The sequence below is a fragment of the Sinocyclocheilus anshuiensis genome, unplaced genomic scaffold (genome assembly GCF_001515605.1).
Source record: "Sinocyclocheilus anshuiensis isolate Anshui unplaced genomic scaffold, SAMN03320099.WGS_v1.1 scaffold461, whole genome shotgun sequence".
In the NCBI taxonomy this organism is placed as follows: Eukaryota; Metazoa; Chordata; class Actinopteri; order Cypriniformes; family Cyprinidae; genus Sinocyclocheilus; species Sinocyclocheilus anshuiensis.
Window position 1 is genome coordinate 960,660 of NW_015541005.1, and position 12,647 is coordinate 973,306.

General features: G+C 34.5%; 1 protein-coding gene across 1 annotated transcript in view; it reads left to right on the forward strand.

The window, feature by feature from the left end:
* Positions 1-12,647, forward strand: part of LOC107690317 (RNA binding protein fox-1 homolog 1-like) — a 144,144-nt gene that overhangs the window by 109,926 nt on the left and 21,571 nt on the right. Inside the window, exons 5-8 of the mRNA XM_016488622.1 lie at positions 554-607; positions 1,478-1,570; positions 4,488-4,548; positions 5,147-5,200. Of these exons, the coding sequence (XP_016344108.1) occupies positions 554-607; positions 1,478-1,570; positions 4,488-4,548; positions 5,147-5,200 (262 nt within the window). The remainder of the gene's footprint in view (positions 1-553; positions 608-1,477; positions 1,571-4,487; positions 4,549-5,146; positions 5,201-12,647) is intronic.

Consider the following 12,647-nt stretch of genomic DNA (forward strand, 5'->3'; position numbering starts at 1 on the left):
TATATATATATATATATATATTTATTAAGCAGCAAATCAGCATATTAGAATGATTAGAATTAATTTAAAATATATAAAAATACAAAACAGTTATTTTTGTAGATATAGACAGTTATAGACTTTATAGTTATTTTTAACAGATATATTTCACAATGCCACAATTTTACTGTATTTTTAATCAAAAATCGTCTTTCAAAAAAATCATAGCATCCTCTTACATTTGAATGGTAGTGTCTATATATAAAATTATTTATTACAAGTATCTTAGCAGTTATTAAGTGCAAAAACAAAATTATCTTTTCAATTCAGTTTAAATGAGTATTACTAAAACCTTCTTATCTGTTAAAGCTCTTATTTTGATCAAAGGATTTGTTTTTTCAGAATAAAAAGAAATGCCTTATAAATGACCCATTAAAAGGGTGAATAATTGGTGATTTTTTTAGATTAACTAAAACATTTCAAACATGTAGCTTAATGCAGCTTGAACTGAAGTGTGTTTACATGTAAAATCAAATTTAGACACTGTCTGATCTGTGTTCTGTTCTCTTTCCAGCAATTTGGTAAAATCTTAGATGTTGAAATAATATTTAATGAACGAGGATCAAAGGTACGTTTGTGACTCACTTCCTTTGCATGCTCTCATTCTTGACCAATCAGAACAGTCCAGTGAGTTTAGAGGCATAATGTTTATTTAAAAAGGCAAAATATCCAGTGATGAATTAGTACCTGTATTGTACAGAATAAACGCTTGTTGTAGTCATGTTAACGTATGTAATGCAATCTCATATCAGCTGCTGTGCTAGAGTTATTAGTGCCCTGTTCAATGGAGTGTGTGGAAATGTGTTTGGCACTTGTCTTTGTTCTGTTACGGTGTCAAATGAAGAACATTCTCCACTGAGCTCCGTAATTGACAGCGTTATTCAGTGTTATGACACTTAGCATCATTCCTGTGCACAAACAATTTGCTTTATTGAAATATGAATTATGTTCTTCTGTTCCAGCTGGGGGAGATAATGATGCATGTTAACAAGTTCTATAGTTCACAATCCTTTATCATTTGTCTTACAAGTTTTTCTTTTCTTTATGTTGCGTTATACAGTGTTAAATGACAGCATTTATTTTATTCCACCTTTTTCCAATAGATTTTGTTTATATGAAGACTTACTAAATGTATATCCCTTTGTTTGGTTTCTCTCTCTTTTTTTAATTTCATTAAGTGACTTTACTTTCTTAGACGTGCTATTTCATTTCATTTCTCCTCAGTGGTTCTAACAGAACCCGTAAATTATGGTTACTCTCGATGCTTTGCATGGTGCAGGAGAAAAGAGGAGGAGAAAGAGAGAGGGGTAAATGCAGCAGCAGCTGTTTTTGTGTGTGAGAATGGCAGAGGTAGAGCCACAGTGGATTTCTTGGGTGTATGACTGAATTAATAATGTGCATGTTGTTCTCCCCCCTCCCCTCTCCCACCTGCATGCAGGGTTTTGGTTTCGTAACTTTCGAAAATAGTGCCGATGCGGACAGGGCCAGAGAGAAATTACACGGCACGGTGGTAGAAGGTCGTAAAATAGAGGTGCATGTAACAAATATTTCCCTTCTCAATTGCTTTTTGTTTAGTTTTGTTTTGTTTTATTCATTTGTCGTTCTTGTTGTTATTCTTGTTTTGTGTGTCAGTGTGTGCCTCACTCTCATCTCACTATTTTAGATGCATCACTCGTCTTTTCCTGTGTGTGCTCCTCTCTCTGTCCCTCTTTCCTTCCCTCCCTCCCTCCCTCCCCACTAGATAGATAGTTCACCCCAAAAAAAATTCTGTCGTTCAAAACCTGTAAGACCATCATTCGTTTTCAGAACACAAATTAACATATTATTTTATGAAATCCGAGAACTTTCTGACTAGGGTTGCCACCTTCAGCGAGGCAAAATAAGGGACACCCATTCACGCCCTGAAGGATCAGGGATCCTGATCTCCCCCCCCCAAAAAAAACAAAATTAATATTGTTATTTTAAATTTGATTATTTATAATTATTAATTATTATTAGTCTTTTTTGACAGTTCTGCAGATGTTACCTGGATGGGATGAATTGTTGTTCCTTTTTTTTCTTTTTTTATTCATTGGCTTAAATTAGGACTACATTATTATGTAATTATTTGTCCAATTTTTTATCTAAATAATTTAGTATTTTTAATCTTTTTAAAATGCCAGATTGTATATGACATGATTATTTATTATGTATATATGTATGATTCATTTAAATGATAAATTAATAAATAGGGTCTAAAATGTATTATAATCTATTAATTAATCTGTCTAATAATGTCTAAAATATAATAATTAAAGCTCTGATAAATTATGGAATATTATATTAACAGACTATCCAATTTTTAATAAAACAATAGGCCTATACCTTTAGAAGCACGGATGTGTCTGTCAGTTTAAAGGTACGGTTCATTCAAAAATGAAAATTCTGTCATAATTTACCCAGGTTGTTCTAAACCTGCATAAAGTTATTTCTTCTGTTGAACACAAAAGAAGATACTTTGAAGAATGTGGGTAACTAAACAGCTTCTGGTCCTCAGTAACTTCCATAGTAGAGAAAAAATACTAGTAAAGTCATGGGGACCACAAACTGTTAGGTTACCCACATTCTTTAAAGTATCTTCTTTTGTGTTCAACAGAAGAAAGAAATTAGTACAGGTTTGGAACAACTTGTGGGTGTGTAAACGATGACAACATTTTTTTTTTTGGGTGAACTGTCCCTTTAAGTCAGACAGTCCACAGTGATCAACTGAAATGCCTCTCTGCAAACTGTGCGTTCATCATTAGTTACAGGACAGACCCATTGATAACTTTCCCATTCAGCCCTACATCTGGAGAGCCTTGTGTTCAAAGGGCGGACATGAGCTCCTAGATGTTTTAAACCGCGGGACAAATCGCGTCCCGTATTGGTTTGATACGGGACGCATCATTTTACCTTTAAATACGGGACGATTCCGTATTTTAAGGGACGGGTGGCAACCCTACTCCCCACATTGTATCCCTAATATGTTTCAGTTATTCTAAGATCTCAAATCAAATATAGTACGGTGCTCGCCGTTATCTAATTGGTTTGCTTTTGTTGGCATTCACTTGTGTTTATTCGGTTCTTTTCTGTTCTATTCTGTTGTTGTTGTTTTAAAGCATATTTTGGCTTAATAAGCAAACGGGTGCAGTAAGTCATCAGGCAGAGTGCAAACAGCATTTGTGTGATGATAGCCAGAGGCCTTATTGCAAAGTTGACGAGGGATCTGCTCTTAAAGCGGCCCGAAGTCGGCAGCGCTTGTTAATTGGCCTGAAGACGCTGCTATTAGACAGAGCTGCTCTCAAACACAAGCCTATTAAAATCTACAGCTCAAATTACACTTACTTTACAGTCTAGAACAGTCACCGAAGGTGAAATATTGTAGCAAGACTGATCTGCAGGTCTGCAGCGAAAGTGGGCATCTTTATAGCCAATTCCCATTTGACAGTTGTGCTTCTTTCTTTACTTGATTTTTTTTTCTTTTCAATTTTAAGAGTTATTCGGATGTGGTGCCGTCTTTAAGTAAGATGTTGCCTATTTTGCCTTCTCATTTCCCCCCCTTTTCCAACGGTAGCTGGTAGGCCCCTCACCAAACTCACTAACCGTGGTAACAATACATACACACGCGGGCGATGGCGGCGAATGGTAAGTGGAGAGCCATCTGCCATTTCACGAACTCCGCGCTGATACCTCGTGACTGTTTTTTGACTTGATGTTGAGTTTCTTGATGCTGTTTTTTCCTGGTACGCGGTACTTGAGTGAACATTTAGCTTCCTGAGAGGCTCTGATTGGATTGAACTGAATCGTGCGCATCCTACTCAGATTCTGAACTCCATGATTATGTTAAATAATGCACCCTCTTTTTATATCCTTTGTTAGCTGTCCTTTCGGCTTGAATGATTTTCTTTCGTTATGACTTTTTTTTTTTTTTGGTTATTATTCTTGTGATGAAGCACAAGGCTCTTGGAGTGTTGAATGCTAAATGTTGCTTTGTTTTCCGACTGTACCTCAACTCTGAATGTTTAGTGTATGTTGCGCAGTGCCAAACGTTTTTTCTTTCTTTCCATTCCTATGTTTTCTTTCTTTTCGTTTAACCTAATCGTTCCCTCTCCACTGCATGCTGTCTCATATTCGATGCCTTTCATTTGTTGAGTGCATTTTGTGTGTTTTTGTTGTTTTTTTTCTCTATGTACTCCTTCAACTTGATCTTTTTTTTGATGACGCATGCTGACGAGTCTTTTTATGAGACTATTGCATATATTTTCTTTGCTTTATGTGTCTTACCACTTTTCTTTAACTGTTTGTTATGATCTGTAATCATTTTGAAAAGCTTCACTGTAATGCATGCAATATTTGTTAAAACAATATTTTCAGTATTACAGCTTTAGCTTCAGTATGTTGCTTGCTCACACACTTCTGTTTGTGCTCAGGTTAACAATGCAACAGCACGGGTAATGACGAATAAAAAGACCGTCAACCCATATGCAAACGGTAAGAACAAGTTTCAAACCTGAAGATCGTGTTCTCAAAAGAGCATCTTGTGCAGATCAGTGTCACAAATGTACTCATTTATTTACCAACCTAGTAACAGTGCAGAATATTAAATATTTCATATTCATTTAATGCTTATTAGCATGCTATTGTCTTATTCACACTCAGTAGCTTTCTGTGGCCACAGACCTCACAGATTCAAACGAAGTTCTTGTAATTCTCGGCTTTCTGAAAATGGTTTTCACTGCAGTTCTCTTCCTCACCGAAAAAGTTTAAATAGAAGTGAAATGCCGAGACAACCTTTTAGATCCCAGTTGATATCACTGAAATCTCTCTCTTTTTTTGTACTTATGGAGGGCTTAAACAGACAGGCCATTTGTAGAGGTTAGAATCAGAGAGAAATCTGTCAGGCCGCTCCGTGCCCTTTCCTTACTCTGGATGACAGCAGCGCTTCAGTGTGGTCAGCCCTCTACTGACATCATTATGCATTAGCCTGGAGGTTCTAGTTAGCCAGAATCCATCTCTATGTCTTGTGTAGGATCAGATGTAAATTTCTAGTGGTGCAGATATCAGATCTCCCTCTCTGTCTTATGTCTAGGCTGGAAGTTGAATCCAGTCATGGGTGCAGTCTACAGCCCAGAATTCTATGCAGGTGAGTGGATCCGCATTTAAAAGAAACTGGCTCTGTAATTCATTATACCTTTAGTAAAAAGATTGGGTATGCATGTTATTCCAATGATGAAATAGTTTGATTTTGGGACATAAAATAGCTCCAACAAAAACAAGACTTTCGAAAAATGTAGGGAAGAATGCCATGGGAAATTATCAAAAGCATTTTTTTTTTCTTAAAAAGTAAAATTGTAAAATGTATGAATTATTTGTAAATGTAGAACTCCTATGAATTAAAATTAACCAAATCATTATAATTTATCTTCACCTTTCTGTAGATTTTCTGAAGTTTTGTGTTCTTTTTTTGTTGTGTTCTTTATGAATAAACGCAATCATATTACGATAAATGCTGCAAATGAATAATTGCACAAAGCATCACTGTAACACAGAGGGTTAAATGCATTTGCATTTAGGGCTAATGGGCAGCTTCACTAATGTGCTTTCACTGCAAAAAATGCTTTTCTTACTTAATGATTTTTTGTCTTGTTTCCAGCCCAAGAAGAATTTTCTAGACAAGTAAAAATTATTGTCTAATTTTCAGAAAAAAAAACATGTCAAAATTAAGTAAATTTTTGCTTGAAACAAGCAAAATAATCTGCCATTGGGGTAAGAAAAATAATCTTGTTATCTGTTTGAAATAAGATTATTTTGCTTACCCCATTGGCAGATTATTTTGCTTGTTCTAAGCAAAAAAACACTTAATTTTGACTAGTTTTTTCTGAAAACAAGATTTAAGAATTTTTAGATATTTTGGCTGAAAACAAGACAAAAAAATCTAAGTAAGAAAAGCATTTTTTGCGGTGTTGTGTGTGAAAAAAGTTCTCAACCCACAAGCCCAGAATCATCTGTTTATGAACACTGCAGAGGATATGAAATGGTGAATTACTCTGATATCAGATATGATATTTTCATATTCCTTTCAAAAAGCAAGTTTTAAAGCTCACTGTTTTCCTGTTATGTTATTTTATTACCATATGTTGGATTTACAGTGGCTCCAAATGGTATTGGCAGCTTAAAAATGTATGAATCTCATTGCATTAGATAAGTCACTGGATGAAAAATCAAAGAAAGTGCCATTCATTTTGAAGAAAGAAAGTGCACTTTTCACGCTAATAATTTGATATTTCATAGTAAATGCGATGAACTGTAAGAAAAGCATTTTTTGCAGTGTTGTGTGTGAAAAAAGTTCTCAACCCACAAGCCCAGAATCATCTGTTTATGAACACTGCAGAGGATATGAAATGGTGAATTACTCTGATATCAGATATGATATTTTCATATTCCTTTCAAAAAGCAAGTTTTAAAGCTCACTGTTTTCCTGTTATGTTATTTTATTACCATATGTTGGATTTACAGTGGCTCCAAATGGTATTGGCAGCTTAAAAATGTATGAATCTCATTGCATTAGATAAGTCACTGGATGAAAAATCAAAGAAAGTGCCATTCATTTTGAAGAAAGAAAGTGCACTTTTCACGCTAATAATTTGATATTTCATAGTAAATGCGATGAACTACACCAGTGGTTACTCTGCTAATAAAACTACCCCAGAAATGCCCCCAAAAAGTTACTTGTTATTTGTTATAGGTGCCACTAGCCCAGCTAACAAAAATTTGTTCTAAGTACATTTTGCTAATATTTCCATTGTAATATGAAAACATTATATCTGAACATTCAAAACATTTCAAAAATGTTTTTAAAAAGTGTTATTTTGCTTATGCAAATGTCAAAGGAACATTCCATTTTATAATGGGAACATTACTTGTGAATGTTCTCTGAATCTTCTGAAACAAGTAGTGACATTTAAAAACGTTTCAGAAATAAAACACTCCATGAGCAATGTATAAGTAATGTTTTTGTGCTAATGCTTTGAGAACATTAGTAAAGACCAGGTAACTCTGAACGAACATTGCTAGAAGAATGTTTGTTCCTAACTTTGAGAGAACCTTGCCAGAATGTTAACCTGAGAATGTTCTGAGAATGTTCCTTGTTAGCTAAGTGGTTTGAACAGAGTGGGTGGTAGAATGAAATTCTAACATTTTAAGTGTGACTTAAAAGTGTCCAGATACTTGTTGGGTCTTTGTCAGTGTTGTTCAGTTTTTGGTTTAAAATATCAACCACAAACAAGCAGAAAATTGTAGCAGTTGTTGTTTAACTGCATTATTTGACGGAGGCATAGTTCTGGGCCTGGTGTTTGGAGGTGTGTATAATGCGTGACCTTAATCTACGGGCTCTGGCATCAGCTTGAAAGAGCTGGCAGGCAGGAAGTGATTATTCTAATCACCCAAAGGGCCTGTTTCACAATGTGCATCTGTGTTCGCTGGCCTATTGGCAAGAGGCTCCAAGACGCCATTGTCACAACTGCAAACACGCTACACATCTTTGAAAACATAATCCAGCGAGCTTCCAGACTCCCAGGGCTTCATTTCATTTTATGGGCCTTTGAAAGCAAGCGGGTTTCGCTGGTTTAAACACACGCTGAACTCTTTTTCTCTCGTTTTCTTCGGTCATCCCCTCCTCAACCTTGGCCATCCCAGCCTCTGACCTTCCCCAAACATCATTACCTCCTCCATTATATGGGAAAATATCAAGATTTTATGATAAGAAACGGGAAGGCAAAAATATTGAGGTGATGGTTAAATCGAATTGTCTGTCGACACAAGGGCATCAAAGGGCTGAAATATATTTTATAAATTAAAATCAATATTTTCAATTTCTCTGTCAGTCGTTTGCCTAATTCAGCGCACATTCTGTTAATTACAAAATGGCTCATTATTGATTTGCTTTCGTCTCACCTTTCAAGTGTCCAAACAGCCCACATCCCATTAAGGTGCGAATGTTTTGTTCTTCCCAGCACTCACCGTTTCTTTTTTTTTTTTGTAGATCTTTGTCTTAATTATAATTAAAGCGTCGTTAATACGCCCGAATTGTGGCGATATCGGAAAACGCCTCAGATCTTTTCGTTTGTCTAATGGCAGAAATAGGCTTTGGCACATAGCTGCTGGGATTGCAGATAGAAAGACTGCACAGAGCGATTGAGCGTGAATTTGAATGGTGACTAGTAAGCTAGAAAGTTTCCTATATAAACAAATATCCTGAAGGACCGGGATGGAAAAGGAGCGTCTTTGATTCATGAGACAGTCAGATGTGTGACGTGAGGTTGGTTTCTGAACAAGCCTCAGCGGTCGCCACTCGAAGTGGCTCTCACCTGCGGCAGACTGTTGATTTAAGATAGCTTTGATGTTCATTAACAGTTCTCCGGCTGAGGCGAATGAAAGCTATTGGCACAAGACTGAGGGATGACCAACGTGCCAGACCTCGCTTGTCTGCCGGGCTGATCTCTGATTAAGTGTTACAGCTGACGGAGATTGGGCGGATGTTTGAAAATTAGACTTCCAGCAATTTACGCCCAGAGATTATGCAAATTGAGGCCACCTCTGACCACGGGAAATCTGAGGCTCTTCTTTAAAGACGCACACATACACACGCTGTCTTTCTCTAATGCATGGGGGGGGGGGGTTTTCAGGAAATGAGTTCACACACGAGCAAGGTTAAAAAGATGCAGCTCTAGCAATTATTTTTTGAAAGTCATGCAGTATATGCTGCCTGATAACAAAAGGCAAATATAAGGGTGTTTCCTCAACTATGGGCACTTTTAGAAGATACACGTCTGACAGCTATACTTGTGCATAGACACATGCATCATAAGAGAATTCTGTTTTATTTTTGTTCCTAAACCAATAATGTCATTTCTATCACATATAAAAATGGTGTATTTTGTTTTCCTTGCTAAGGTAAATTTAATGATTAGCCTTTTATGTATTCAAAATGCACACACTTAATGTTTTAACATTTTTGCACAATTTGACTATTACTATGCAAACTTATAATTTCAACTTGAGAAAAGTCAGAATCGTGGGATATAAACTTGCAGTTGTAAGGGAAAAAGTCACGATTACTTTTTCTTTTTTATATATATGTCATAGTGGCAAAGGTGTTCCATAATTACAGCATCATTGGAAATGATGCACAATAAAATATTCCATTAAAAAAAAAATTGTAGTGCAGTGAAATTCTCTGTCCGTACTATACAAGCTTTGGGTAAAAATATCAACCACAAAGCAGAAAAATGTAACGGTTGGTTATAAATTGTAAGTGTATTATTTAACTGTGTTTTTTATCACATTATGCAATCAAAATGAAATTATGCAATTCCATTTTCCATGTGACATATACCTTGATGTTTCTTTGTTGTCTTCACGCATCATATTTCATATTTCAGCTCAAACATGATCATCACTGACACTGTTGTCTCTTTGGTAACCACATCCACAAATATAAATAGTAAAATAATAATAGCTACTGTATACATAGTTTCTTTTTTCACTTTATTTCACTGTTTTAGATTAACTACATATACAGTGGGTACGGAAAGTATTCAGACCCCCTTAAATTTTTCACTCTTCGTTATATTGCAGCCATTTGCTAAAATCATTTAAGTTAATTTTTTTTCCTCATTAATGTACACACAGCACCCCATATTGACAGAAAAACACAGAATCGTTGACATTTTTGCAGATTTATTAAAAAAGAAAAACTGAAATATCACATGGTCCTAAGTATTCAGACCCTTTGCTCAGTATTTAGTAGAAGCACCCTTTTGATCTAATACAGCCATGAGTCTCTGTTTGAATTAAAATCAACCCCTGAGACATGAAAGTGCCTACAAGATGAAGAAATGTACACATAAACGCTCACACCATTCAGACTTTACGTTTCTCTGCACACACATACACACATTCATTTATTGACCTCAATTTCTCATCTTTAATGTTTATTGGCAAAGAAATAATTGATCACATATTGGTAAACTCATTTCCTTAAGTGAGAGGAGAGGAAGGGTAACTTCTCTATGCCCAACATTCAGATTATTGAATTTTCAGAAGAAACAGACTCGTATTGGCTGAGAGAGTTTCAGCCATATGAACTGAAATGGAGTACTTTGGGTCGTAATGATTTAGAGGGTGATTTGTATTGACTGACAGTTTCACAGCACTAATGTTTCAGTGTTTTAGTATGACATCACTGTCCTTGCTCTCTCTCTCTTTGATTGAGTCCTGACTGAACGAGAGACAGTGGCGCTTGTGGAGTGGAGACTCTGGCGCTTTCAACATTGCTGGGCTTTTTTTGAACTTACAAATACTGAATGATAAGTTTGAAAAGTGACGTGCAATTAACGGAGCGCAAGAGAAGAATTTGCGAATATTCAAAAAGGCAGCAGCAAAATAGAATTAATTTGAGCAGATAGGGTATCGTGGAAGACAACAAGCGGCTTTTAGCGGAAGGACGAAGCGTTTTAAAATGGAATGAAAGCACTTTTGGTGGCCGCTTCTGTGTTGTACATTGAACGTTTGAGATTGCATTGTGGGAAGAAACAATTTGAAATGACCCCGACATGTGTACAGAGGTGATTAAAAATGTGCATTCATTAAGACTTGAAACGTGTTGCAAAAGACTGCTTACTGTGAGATTACATACGTTTGGATTATAAAGCTACCAGAGAACAGTGTATATAAATAGTGACTGTCTACTTACATTTTTCTTAAAGGAACAAAAATGCTAATTTAATAGGGATTGGTCAGCTAGTCATCCAACATCTGACTAGTAATCTAGATTTGTTTTATTTTATTTATTTATTTATTTTGCAAATGAGTGGTGATAATCAGAATCATTCAGAATTTCCCCCCCTCGTTCAATTTGAACTTTTATTTTAATTAATTTTATTGATAATTGCAATCATTATTTATAGTGCTGTCAAACGATTAATCACGATTAATCGCATCCAACATACAAGTTTTTGTTTACATAATATACGTGTGTGTGTACTGTGTATGTTTATAATGTATATATAAACACACACACATACAGTATATATTTTGAAAATATTTACATGTATATATTTGTTTATTATGTTTATATGTAAATTATTTATATTACAGATAAATATATTTAATATATAAACATGACATATTTTTTTTTATATACTGTATGTATGTGTATTTATATATAGATAATAAATATACACAGTACACGCACATATATTATGTACACAAAAACTTTCTTTTGGATGCAATTAATCACGATTAATCATTTGACAGCACTAATATTTCACATTTATTTATTCTTTAATCATTTTCATCGTTTCATATTTCAATTTCTTTAATTGTATTTTCTTAAATAATTTTATTTTCAGTAGAATCATTTCAAATTTTATTTTCAGTCAGTTTATGATGAAAATGATTAATAAAATAAACTGACTGAAAATAAAATTTGAAATGATCAATGTTTCTAATAAAATTAAGAAATTGAAATATGAAACGATGAAAATGATTAAAGAATAAATACATGTGAAATATTAGTGCTGTCAAACGATTAATTGTAATTGCATAAAAATTTTGTTTACATAATATATGTATGTGTACTGTGTATATTTATTATGTCTATATAAATACGCACACATACATGTATATATTTAAGAAAGTATGTTATGTTTATATATTAAATATATTTATCTGTAATATAAATAATATAAACATAAACATATACATGTAAATACATGTAAATATTTTCATAATATATAATGTGTGTGTATTCACTCAGCACTGGGTTGTATTTAACCCAGCATTTTTTAGAATGTACTTTCTTAATTTGTTTGATTTTTTTATATTTTTTACTTCCATTATTTATTTTCATAATCATTGATCCTAGTTTTCAACAAGCTGCAGAATTATCCGTACTCAATACACAGTGCATTTTACATTATCAGCTGTGAGATTTGTCTAATCTCGAAGCGCCTCTTGTTTATATATTATGCATCCGTAAAAGAGCCTCTGCGAGCTAAATACATCTCATATTTATTTTCCTCAGGACACATTCTACACATCAAAGTGAAGCTCTTGCAAATATGCAAACATGTACGCAGCATATTTCAAAAATGGCTGTCAGATGGGCTGCCTGGCATGGAAGGATAACGAAATAAAATGTGACTAATGAATATTATTGTTTTTTTTTTTTTAATGCTGCATTTTTAAATGCTGCATTTAAATGCTGCCTTTTATATACGTATATATGATTCTGATACTAGTGAATTATAGATAAACATTGTATTTTAACAAATGTATGTTAACCTTACAAATATGAAACAATTCAATAATGGGAAGGTAATGTCTTCCTTTATAAATACAATAAATTTGTAAGTAAATTGTAGTTCATTTCGCTGTATTCTGCTCTTTTATATAGTAAGACAGCTGTGGTGCACTGCGTGAAAGCGAGACATATCCAAGATGACAAAGAGTCAAATGGAACAATCCTTTTCACCTTTCTACATCACGCAAACCCCTTCCTTAAATCTTAATTTTGATCAGCCAAATGA